At 39.9% G+C, this 12,116-nt stretch overlaps 1 protein-coding gene across 3 annotated transcripts in view; it reads right to left on the minus strand.

Moving 5' to 3' along the window:
- Positions 1–12,116, minus strand: part of NEDD1 (NEDD1 gamma-tubulin ring complex targeting factor) — a 56,873-nt gene that overhangs the window by 39,678 nt on the left and 5,079 nt on the right. For all 3 annotated transcript variants that reach the window (XM_038386726.2, XM_043492008.1, XM_043491993.1), the window contains 2 exons: positions 10,115–10,231; positions 7,581–7,721 (listed from right to left, as the gene is read on the minus strand). In XM_038386726.2, the coding sequence (XP_038242654.1) occupies positions 7,581–7,721; positions 10,115–10,231 (258 nt within the window). The remainder of the gene's footprint in view (positions 1–7,580; positions 7,722–10,114; positions 10,232–12,116) is intronic.

The raw sequence follows: 12,116 nt of genomic DNA on the forward strand, positions 1-12,116 counted from the left end.
TATTGAGTTAGGCAGCTTCCTGCTTAGGCACTAGCAGGGAAAGCATAAATAGCCCTGTCTCCCGACCTCACGGCAGCCAAGAGGAGCAATTACAGGGAAGCCCTGCTTAGCTCCTACAGCCCTGGGCTCAAGCATATTCAATGCAGGCATAGTTAGGCAATTAAACTGGCCAAAGATACCAACAAGTCTCTAAGCATGTGTGAACTCATTTTCAGAAGCTCTAATCTGGACAAGTTTTCCTTCACACAGCAAGAGACACATCCCTGACACTAGTGTGACCTCCCCACCAAGTCAAAGTTCAAGTCCCTGCTCCAAAGCACAGAGGTACAAAGAGCTTTTCGATGAGACAGAAGTAACTACAGGAGCAGGGGGGTGTGCAAGAGTGGGCAAGCAGGGGCACACCCCCCCTTTACTTCCCCAATCAGCAGGGGCACAGAACTCCCCCAGGTCAGGGAAATCCAGCTCCTCCAGCTACCAGAAAAGAGCGAGCTCCACCAGCTCTGAGACCACAGGGAACAGGGGCAGAGCAGCTCCTCCAGCCCTGGTGTGGGGGACAGAGCTAGCCCCTCCAGCCCGGGGGGCACAGAAAGTACCCCTCCAAAAGCAGGCAAATTTTTATTCTGGTGCATGCCCCTGCATGGGAGATTTTTAGTTTCAAACATGGGCGAAGTAGTGTATTTTCCCCTAATCATTCTCTGAAACAGCTGAACAATTTTATCTGAAACTTTCCAAAAGTATTCAGCCTGTGGCAGACACCCAATGGAAAATTTCACCCTAACAATTACAGTCTGGCAAAGTTATAAGCAACTGAAGACAGGGTCTTAATCATGACGCAATCTGAATTAAGGTGATACAGCCTGCACCACATATGATGTATCCTAGCTATCAACTCTTTACTTATAATTCCTAACACAACAAAGATTAAATTCAACATCATATCTTGGAATGAGAAAGGGCCAATAAAAGTTAACACTAGAAACCCCTTACATTTAAAGTTTTGGCATTCCATTATAGCTTTATTACAAGAAAAGTCTTTCAGATATTGAACAGTCTGCAGAGCTGTCGTCAGGACTCTCTGGAGTGACAACATACAATTAGAATTTAAGAACCTTATCAAAACAGGCATGTCTTCAGAAAGAATGGAGCTTGTTTTTCATTTTAAATAAATTGGAAGCTATACAGGCAATTGGATTTAGTGTATCGAAAAACAGGAATTGACATACTGGATCAGAGCTGCAGATCATCTAGTCTGGTGTCCTGTCTCCATCAGTGTTCAGCACCAAATTCTTCTGAGGAAGGTTCAAGGCACCCGACAGAAGTGGAATAACCTGACCCCCTTTTTAGCTCATCTCCTAATCTCCAATAACTGAAATTAGCCTAAACCAGTGGTTCTCAATCTGTTTACCATTGTGGGCCATATATGCAGCGCTCTCTGTATTACATGGGCCGCATTCACACAATATATGTACTACCTGTATGGCTCTGAGGATGGCACATGGGCCGCATCTGCGTGCTGATTGGGCTGCAAATGGCCTGTGGGTGAGAACCACTGGCCTAAACTCTCTGAAGCATTAGATCTTCTCTCCCTAATACTCTTCATTTATCACTAATTATTATAACTTTTGATATTTTTGCTATCCATATAAAACACTTAATCCTTTTTAGAATCTTGCTAAGTTTTTAGCTGCAACATTTCTATGGCAATGAGTTTCATGTTAATTTTAGTTACGTATTGTGTGAAAAAAATGTTTTTTTCTTTTATTGGTTTTAAATTTGTTTCATTGAACATCCCTTGTTATTGGCCCTTTCTCATTCCAAGATATGATGTTGAATTTAATCTTTGTCGTGTTAGGAATTATAAGAGACAAGGAAAATCGATACTCCCAACCTACCTTTCTCTATACCAGTTGTTATTGTATATGCCTTTATCATTTCTTCTCTTATTCATTTCCTTTCTAAGATACAGAATTTCAATTTTTTCAGTCTCTCTTCAAAAGAGTTCTTCCATACCTGTGATCATTTGTAACCCCTTGACAGAACCCTTACTAATTCTACAATCTCGTTTTTAAGATAGGGTGGCCAAAACTGCACATAGTATTCCAGGTGAGGCTGCACCACTGATTTATATAACATTCGCCGTCCCATCCCTTATACATCCTAGCATCTTACTATTTTATTTATTTATTGGAAGGTGCAGATGTACATTGAGCTGAGGTCCTTCAGTGAGCTGTCTACAGTGATATCCAGGTCCCCTTCCGCAGTTGATACAGTTAATACAGAGTCAGGTAAGTTATGTGAATAGTTTAATTTTTCTCTCCAATGTGCATTACTTGGTATTTATCAACAATGAACTTCACTTGCCATCATCTACCTTAGGGCTTGGCAAGTATAAAGTTTTACTGCCAAGACTTTAAAAAACTATTGCCCCATTCAGCCCTGAAAGTAAAGCTTCTTTAATATGGCAGACAAAAACATAAGATCCAATGGCTGGAGGTTGAAGATAGACAAATTCAATCTAGAAATAAGGCTCAAAGTTTTTAATAGTGAGGGTAATCAGACTTCAGCTAAGGATGTAATGGATTCTCCATCACTTGAAGACTTTAAACAGGTTTCTAAATGACATACTTGAGCTCAACAAAAAGTTATGTGCTTCCATGCAGAAATAACCTGGTGAAATTCTGTGGACTTTTTTTTAATACAGGAAGTGACACTAGTCCTAATGGTTCGATCTAGCCTTGAAATCTATGAAGACACTTATTAATAATTACCATGTGCCTAACATTAAGTTAAGTTAGGCAAGTGTTTAATTAACTCGCTGAACTGGGGCCAGAGTGCCCAGTTACGCTTCTGAATAAGAGCATAAATGATTTCTAGAGTGCTGAGCACCCAGCAGTTCCCCTTTGGAAAAAAACATTTCTGCAGTTAGCGTGCATAGAAGAGGGCCAAGCCCCAAGACTGAACCCTTAAGAAAAAAAGTGAAGTATGAAGTAAATTTTAGTATCCGGGTGGATGCAACTTCCACTGACTTTAGGGAGCTTTGTACATGGAGGGCTTGCAGAAATGTATTACTAGTGCAAGGCACTAGATTGATAGAAATAGAAAATGAAGTCCTCTATGGAGCCCAAAAAAAAAAAAAACCAGTGCAATACAAGTTGTCACAGCACAAGCTTCCCCACAACATTATGCCCCAGCTCTGGTTGAAACAGAGGGTCTTTGTAGAAGAAAGGGTCATTCAAGACCAAGCACATTTTATCTCTGGATTCTTTGCCAAGGCAGCCAACAGGGAACGTGTGTGTTAGAAAAATGTTGGCTCATAATCCACTGCCAAAAACAACAACAACCACCTTAACCATAACTCAAGAGTTTAGCATACAAATTAAAAACAAAAACCTCACCTCTTAGTAGAATTAGCCAACCTTGGAAGAAAACATACCAAAGGGGGAAAAAATATAAATAATATAGTTACAGAATTAAATAGGGGAGAAAAAATACCCCAAAGCCAAAACTATTCTAGCCTTATTGATTAGCCTTATGCAGTTACACAGTATCAGTGAATAAACTAATCTCTTCCATATCCCAATGGACAGCCTCATAAAGGGGACAAATAAGGTAGATAAAGTTAGTGGCTGTGGAGCTCATGATTATCATTTCAGTATATGAAAAGAATAGAAGCCATCACATATCTTCACAGATCACCAGCTGCTCAAACAGCTAAACTAACCCAGTTGCTGGGCGAACAGTGCTAGGCATTCAAAATTTGAACAAATGTTTTCTTTTGAAACAGACTTCAATACATTCTCACACAGCAAACAGATAAAATCTAGTAGTGTTAATAAAATCTAAAAACAGCAGTTGAAGACTCTAGGAGTAGACAGTCTACATACAGCTTAGTGCAAGAACATACAACCCAGTAAAAGAACTTAATTCTATTAATGCACATAGATGTGAATTTACAGTCACAATTAACAGGACAATTCTTAGGTGAAATGCAAATTTTTCATATTACTGAAAGCATTATGACCATGGGCTACGCTACTAAATATAGAGCCTATATAATCTCAGAAATTAACTGGTCATTCCATTTTGCTGAATCAGGCAAAGACAAGCCACTTTTATACGTTAGTCTGGCCTCAGCTTCACAACAAAGATGCTTAACTCTCTGCAGTTTTTTCCCCTTAATAAGGGTCATCCCTCATTAGCTAAGCCAAAGAACCTGTGCCAGAATCAAGAGACAATACACTGTTTACCCTGGAAAGTTCACCCTTCAAGAATTTATAGTCTAAAGTGTCTAATTATGTGAGTAGGCACTGTCTTTTTAAGCTCAGTAAGAGCATTATATGTATGTTTAAATAATAATATAACTGTATAATTCTGCAATTCTCTACAAGTTCCAATGAAAATCCAAACCAAAAATAAAACTATGTAGGTATATAGGAGCAAAAAGATTTTAAAAGATGCACTATATGCAGATAAACTGAAAAATCTAAATAGCTACCATGTTACATAATTCCCAAACAATTCCATTTTGACAGAAAAACACAGCAATCAAGTACCCATCACAGTACCTCATTAGAAAATATTATAGGCCCCTTAGTGAGAAAGAGTACTAGCTATATGTATGCAATTACCTTCATGTAGCACCAACAATATCTTTAACCATCTTCCAGTCTAGTTGTCGGAGCTCTTGATTTCATTTCTATCAAGAAAATGGCTATTCACTGTATTATTGCTAATCATCCTCAAGCATTGGAAAAGCAATCTGATCTCTCTTCAGTGAAAAGTTAAAATATACCTGAATAAATAGCAGCTACAATAAAGGCTTATCAATTTGGCACCTACTGAAAACATCACTTTAACAGTGTAACCCAGCTGAAAGTTTTCCAGCTGCTTGTCGCTGGTTCTCAAATCCACATTTCCTATTGTTTTCACTGTTATGGTCTTAATGACTACACACTGTCCATAAATAACTTCCAAAAATAATCCCCAAGATGAGCTATTTATACAGCACAAATATGACAAATTTACTAGCTCTATAGCTGAATTGCTTTTTTAAAAAGCAAACTGAGTATTAAGGACAATTCTGCATGAATATAAATGGTAGATGATAATGATTTAAGCTCAGCACCAATGTGGACACAAGAACAAATGGGTATAAACTGGCCACCAGAAAATTTAGACTTGAAATTAGACGAAAGTTTCTAACCATCAGAGGAGTGAAGTTTTGGAATAGCCTTCCAAGGGAAGCAGTGGGGGCAAAAGATCTACTCGATAAGTTTATGGAGGAGACGGTATGATGGGATAATGTGATTTTGGTAATTAATTGATCTTTAAATATTCAAGATAAATAGGACTAATCCCCTGAGATGGGATATTAGATGGATGGGATCTGAGTTACCCAGGAAAGAATTTTCTGTAGTATCTGGCTGGTGAATCTTGCTCATATGCTCAGGGTTTAGCTGATCGCCATATTTGGGGTCGAGAAGGAATTTTCCTCCAGGGCAGATTGGAGAGGCCCTGGAGGTTTTTCACCTTCCTCTGTAGCACGGGGCACGGGTCACTTGAGGGAGGATTCTCTGCTCCTTGAAGTCTTTAAACCACGATTTGAGGACTTCAATAGCTCCGACATAGGTGAGGTTTTTCGTAGGAGTGGGTGGGTGAGATTCTGTGGCCTGCGCTGTGCAGGAGGTCGGACTAGATGATCAGAATGGTCCCTTCTGACCTTAGTATCTATGAAGGTATGATACACTGAAGACACCACAACACTAGAAACTGAACTTTTTTTTTTTTAAATGATTTTATGTAGTTTCCTTCACCCCAATGTTTATAAAACACTACCTTTTTCTCCCCGTGAAAAATCGTATTAGATCTTCATTAAGTGATGCATGTTCAGTGTTAGACATGAGGACTGCTTCCAGCTCTATGCCAGCACAAAAGGGAGGTGAAAGACCAGCTGCAACAGCTAAAAGCAGCCAAGCCACCACTTCACTGGTGCTGCGGATACACTGGGAATCAGCAAATGGTCATGGAGTAGGGCAGCGTGGCAGAAGTGCCAACTTTCTTCATCCCCCAGGCCAGTGGTTTTCAAACTTTTTTTCTGACAACCCAATTGAAGAAAATTGTTAATGCCCATGACCTAACAGAGCTAAGGATGAGGGGTTTGGGAGGGACTCCGGGCTGGGGTTGAGTGATCTAGGGTATGGGTGGGGGCTCTGGGCTGAGGCCAGGGATGAGGGATTTGGGGTGCAGGAAGGGGCTCTGGGTTTGAAAGGGGGCTCACGGCTGGGGCAGGAGATTGGGGCATGGGGTTACCTCAGATGATTCCCAGTCAGTGGCTCAGCAGGGGTGCTAAGCCAGGCTTCCTGCCTGTCCTGGCACTGCAGACCATGCTGTGCCCCGGAAGCGGCCAACAGTAGGTCTGGCTTCTAGGTGGAAGCGTTGAAGCAGCTCTGCATGGGTCTCACCTGCAGGTACAGACACACCCCCCCCCCAGCTCCCAGCCAATGGGAGTGTGGAGCTGGTGCTTGGGGCGGGGGCAGGGCACAGAGTCCCATGGCCCCCCTGCCTAAGAGCCGGACTTGCTGCTGGCCACTTCCAGGGCGCAGCAGAGAGTGTCAGAAAAGGTAGGAACTAGCCTGCCTTAGATGGGCAGCACCGCCAACGGGACTTTTAACGGCCTGGTCGGTGGTGCTGACCAGAGCCACCACAACCCAGTGCCTTACATTCCGCGACCCAGTACTGGGTCGCGACCCACAGCTTGAAAACCACTGCCCTAGTTAGTCTCTACCTTTATTCAGTGTAATCTCGCTAAATCAAAGGCTACATTGCGGGTGGCGAAGAGTCATTCTGCTGATAATTTTTCACAGGAGAAACTTACATGAGGGGGATTTCCCGAAGGAAATCTCCCCATTTTCCAATTTCTGTAAGCCTGCAGAAAGGAGAGTCTACAGCTGGGTCCTTTAAGTGGTGCATAGGCCTTGCATTGGTTCTTTCCACATTTTATTTTTACTCCTTTTGAAGAGCTGTGCAGAACGAACGAAATTCTATTCGGACTTGAGTATCAGAATGTTAGCTAAATTCAAAATACAGAGTTATATTCTGCCCCATCTGGCTGATGTTTTTTCTACATTTCTTACAAATTGAGCAAATTTAATCTGGAGGTACTGAAGCCAATATGAATACCCATAACAACTTTTTTTTTTTAAACAATCATTGAGTAGACGTGTACTTCAAACTTGTCCAGTTTTGACTCTTCACATTCTACTGCCTTCCATTCCAAACTGGAATAGAACTAAAAGCCTCCATTCTCATCCCCGTCAATACATTTATAAAATTTCCAGAAAGGAAATGGTAGGTTAGTAGTTTCATAATCTTAAAATATTATTCCTACTAAAGGCTATGCTGATTAATATTAATAAGCAACAAGAGTTCTCAACACATTTTTAAATTCACATTTATGACTTACAAACCTAAAATTTTACAGAACAAAAGTTCACCATTTTACAATAGTGTAAAATATTCAATAATCTAAGATTAAACTCCATACCCAAGGAAGTTACTACTTCACCATACATATACTGTACCTGACTGCTACCATGACCAAAGGGAGTGCTGGATAAATTGGTAGTAACATTATGCAGAATAATTTCACCACTCATAGATCCAGAAGCAATGTAGCAATCATTCCAATTAAACGTTACACAAGTTACTTCATCTTTATGATCCTGAAAGAGAAAGAAACAAACTAACACTGAGTGCTGAAGAATGTTCTAGTGGAAGACAAAACTTTTTTTCTGTGCTATTATAGAAATACTTCAGCTTCAGGCTTTTGTTTTGCCTCTTCTGTAACAAAGATGACTTTTTGCAGAATTTTTTCAGGTTTAACTTGGGCAATCAAAAAGCATCACCCAAACAACTTGGATTTTCATGCTAGTGTAACAAAAACTGGGAACTTTGATTTACCTGACACCTGATTAGAATTTTCAGAAGGTTCTTTTATAAAACCCAACATGTTCTTCATTAGGGTATCAACAGTATGTTAATTATATAATGTAAAGACCTATAGCACGCATAAATATCAAAGTAAAATCTTTCAGGGACAACTGCCAGTTTAACAAAGTTATATTAAAAGCAGTCTACTTTTATCAAATTTCCCCCTTCAATAGCTTTACTGTTATTGAACATATTTGCTCAACAGTTCTCTCTTTGGCAGTGAAGGCATCATTCTGTCTTTGTACGTTAAATTAAAACGTCCAGGTATCGTATTCCCAGCCCAAAAAGTGTAAGTTTGAAACCTGTATCCATTACCCGGAAAGAAAAACTTCTTACAATACTGCAGTTATAAAAGTCTGAAAGTCAGGAAAAATCATAGTTAAGTTTCACCTATAGCAGTACATTTTTAAAGGGCTTGGTGGATGGATGACTGGCACTGATATGGAATTACAGTTAAGGATGCAGCACAACCTTAACTATGATTTGAAAATCTGGCAAAACTTTCTCTGATTGCCGTGGCTTTTCTTAATTAAAATCTTAATACCATGTGTCTGAATTTAATTTTATAGCTGATAATAAAAAGTTATTAATATTCCTACTATGGGGAACTCCCCACCTCCAGAATTTAAGATTACATCATAGATTGTAAAAAGAAAACTCACGAAAGCTTATGCTCAAATAAATTTGTTAGTCTCTAAGGTGCCACAAGTACTCCTTTTCTTTTTGCAAATACAGACTAACACAGCTGCTACTCTGAAACCTATCATAGGTTAAAAGAAAAGGAGTACTTGTGGCACCTTAGAGACTAACAAATTTATTAGAGCATAAGTTTTCGTGAGCTACAGCTCACTTCATCGGATGCATCCGATGAAGTGAGCTGTAGCTCACGAAAGCTTATGCTCTAATAAATTTGTTAGTCTCTAAGGTGCCACAAGTACTCCTTTTCTTTTTGCGAATACAGACTAACACGGCTGCTACTCTGAAACCTATCATAGGTTGTGTCTTTTATTTCATCTTGGCTTCCCATTTGCAAGACCCAAGCCAAAGTTACTTCAAAAATTACATTCACAGATTTAAGACACGCCTGCCCGCACAGACTTTATGATGCATGCAGACTAGCTTGAAAGACTAAAAGGTTTTCAAGAAAAGTGCGGACGTTAGACTCTACAGATATTATAAAGCCCTTAGCAAGTGACTTCAGCAGTCAGCCATACAGCCTTTTTCCTTGCCAACCTCCACTGCCTAAAAGTTCTAGCTGCAAACAAAAGTATAGATAAATAAAACAAATTTGGAGTTGGTAGAATGAGTTGTTTTTTGAGCAGTGGCTTATTTAATTCCACAAAATAAAAACTCATTTTCAAACAAACATTCATAATGACAAAACATCTTAGTTAATTAACCTGACTTTTTTTTTTTTTTTTGGACAGTGGAGGGGGTAGGAAAAGGGAAGCAAGTGTGATAAAAAAAACAAACAAGTTACATCCTTAATTATGGAGTTCATACTACTGCAGCTCCATAAGATGTCATGGAAATAAATGAGACTATCACAGGTTTTTTTGCATTATGGCTTCACTGTAGGATTGAGAATCCAAAATGGACTGGTAACGGGGGGGCGAGGGGGGGCGGCGAAATGACCTAACACGTACCTTTGCTCAATAAGGTGCCAATCCTGACAACACTTCCATACATGCTTAAAGTTAAGCACATATCTGAAGTTATGCATGTCCTTTTGTATTTGCAGGATCAAGGCTGTAGTAAGGAATAATAATAGAAAGTGCAGTTCCTGAAATGATTTGTTTTTAGGATTTGGCTATTTGCCAGTTTCTTCCAATATGAAAATCCCACTTAAAACATTTTGAAATCACAAAGTTCGTTATTCTGACCTTGATCCTGAAGAGACTTACATGTGTGCTTAACTTTAGTCCCTATGAGTAGCAGCCCTGATTTCAGAGCATGAAATTAAGTATATGAGAGTCTACACAGGATCAGGATGGTAAATAGTATCTTGTTTGCTAGCTCAAATCTAGAAAGTATACATTCAAGATGGTCAACAAAAGCTAGAAAATATGGGATCTATTTTTTTTTTCCCCCGTCAACTATGAGAGCCAAAAGAAAAAATAGTTACCTTAAGGCATCGATGTAGTCTTCTAGACTTTAAATCCCAGATATTAACAGTGTTATCAAGGCCTCCACTGACAATATGCATAGAACTGGAATTTAAGCTCACACATGTCTGTTTTGCCTGGTAAAGAAAATAGGCATAAGAAATGTTTATTATTGCAGTCAGTCAGTCCATCCACTTGCTCTCTCACTCTACACCCCCCAACGTTATTTATAAATAAAATATCATGTAAATACTCAAGAGCTTAATCTTTATTAACACAATCAGTCCCACTGACTTCAATGAAACTATTGGTGCACGCAACGATTACTTATATATGAGAGAATTAGTCAGACGGGACTCTATGTATGTTAATTAACAAATATGAAACCTATAATATGGACTCAAACCTCTCACTCCACTTTTTCCCCTTTCCCGTTTATGTTGCCACCCCCTCAGTTTCCTTTATTTCAATATGCATTTTCCCTATGCAGTATAGCTCCCAGAAGTGATGCCATACACCTCTAGTCACACACAATAGCTACTGTGCACAAATGGGATAAGACTTTCAAAAACAAACTCCTTAAAAAGACAAAGCTGCAAAGCTGTCTAGGTCTCCAAGTTCATATTCTTTAAACATTACAGAGAATATTATAGTAGCAACTCTTCCAATTCCACAAAGTGCTTCTTTTTTAAAATAATCACTGCAGCACTGAATTTGAAAAACAAAACAAAACAAAAAAGCCACTCTCAATGACAGACCTACACTGAAGACAGAAAATTATTATTATTATTAATTATTATTATTATTATTATTAAAGTTTCACTTTAATGGGTCATTTACTTTGAAGTTCTTGGGTCTGGGAAAGTCCAGAGGAGAGCAACAAAAAATGATTAAAGATAGAAAAATTGGATTTGTTTAGTCTGGAGAAGAGAAAACTGAGGGGGGATATGATAACAGTTTTCAAGTACGTAAAAGGCTGTTACAAGGACAAGGGGAAAAAATTGTTCTCTTTAACCTGTGAGGATAACAATGGGCTTCAATTTCAGCAAGGTCGGTTTAAGTTGGACATTAGGAAAAACTTCCCATCCAGGTAGTTAAACACTGGAATAAATTTCTTAGGGTCATTGTGGAATCTTCATCATTGGTTTTTAAGAGCACCTGTCAGGGATTGTCTAGAGAGAATACTTAATCCTGCCTCCAGGGGTCCCTTCCAGACCTATGATTATAAAAGCTACAGTGGTTCAGAACCCGATTATAACAAGTTAGCACTCCAACACAGTTTACTCAAGTAGCCATGTCAGTGTATTACTCTGTAAGTGGGTCCCTCTCTCTGGCATAGTTAGTTTTATCATGTATATGGGATGGGATTGAACACTTGTTACAAAATCGAGTGATTTCACACACACACACACACACACACACACACACAGCTATAGTTATGACAACCCAGCAAAAATTTAAGAACAAAGTTTAAGTCTCATTTTCTGCTCCTGCAACTAGGTAGCATTTACTGACCTAATGTAACCCAACGATACATTGCGTTGTCCCATTGAACTCAAGTTAATAAAGTGGCAACAAACTGAACACTATATATCGGGGTGGCCAACCTGAGCCTGAGAAGGATCCAGAATTTAGCAATGTACATTGCCAAAGAGCCGCAGTAATACATCAGCAGCTCCCCAGAAGCTTCCCCCACTCGCTCCCAGCTTCTCCCACCCACCGGCAACCCCGCTGATCAGTGCCTCCCCCCACCTCCTTATCAGCTGTTTCATGGCATGCAGGAGGCTCTGGGAGGGGAAGGAGTGAGGGCACAAAGACTCATGGGGGTAGGAAGGGGTGGAGTGGGGGCAGGGCCTGTAGCAGAGCGAGGGACTGAGCAGAGAGCATCCCCCGGCACACTGGAAAGTTGGCACCTGTAGCTCCAGCCCTGGAGTCGGTGCCTATACAAGGAGCTGCATATTAACTTCTGAAGAGCTGCATTTGGCTCCGGAGCCACAGGTTGGCCACCCCTGCTATATATAT

Source organism: Dermochelys coriacea, chromosome 1, assembly GCF_009764565.3.
Source record: "Dermochelys coriacea isolate rDerCor1 chromosome 1, rDerCor1.pri.v4, whole genome shotgun sequence".
NCBI classification, from domain to species: domain Eukaryota; kingdom Metazoa; phylum Chordata; order Testudines; family Dermochelyidae; genus Dermochelys; species Dermochelys coriacea.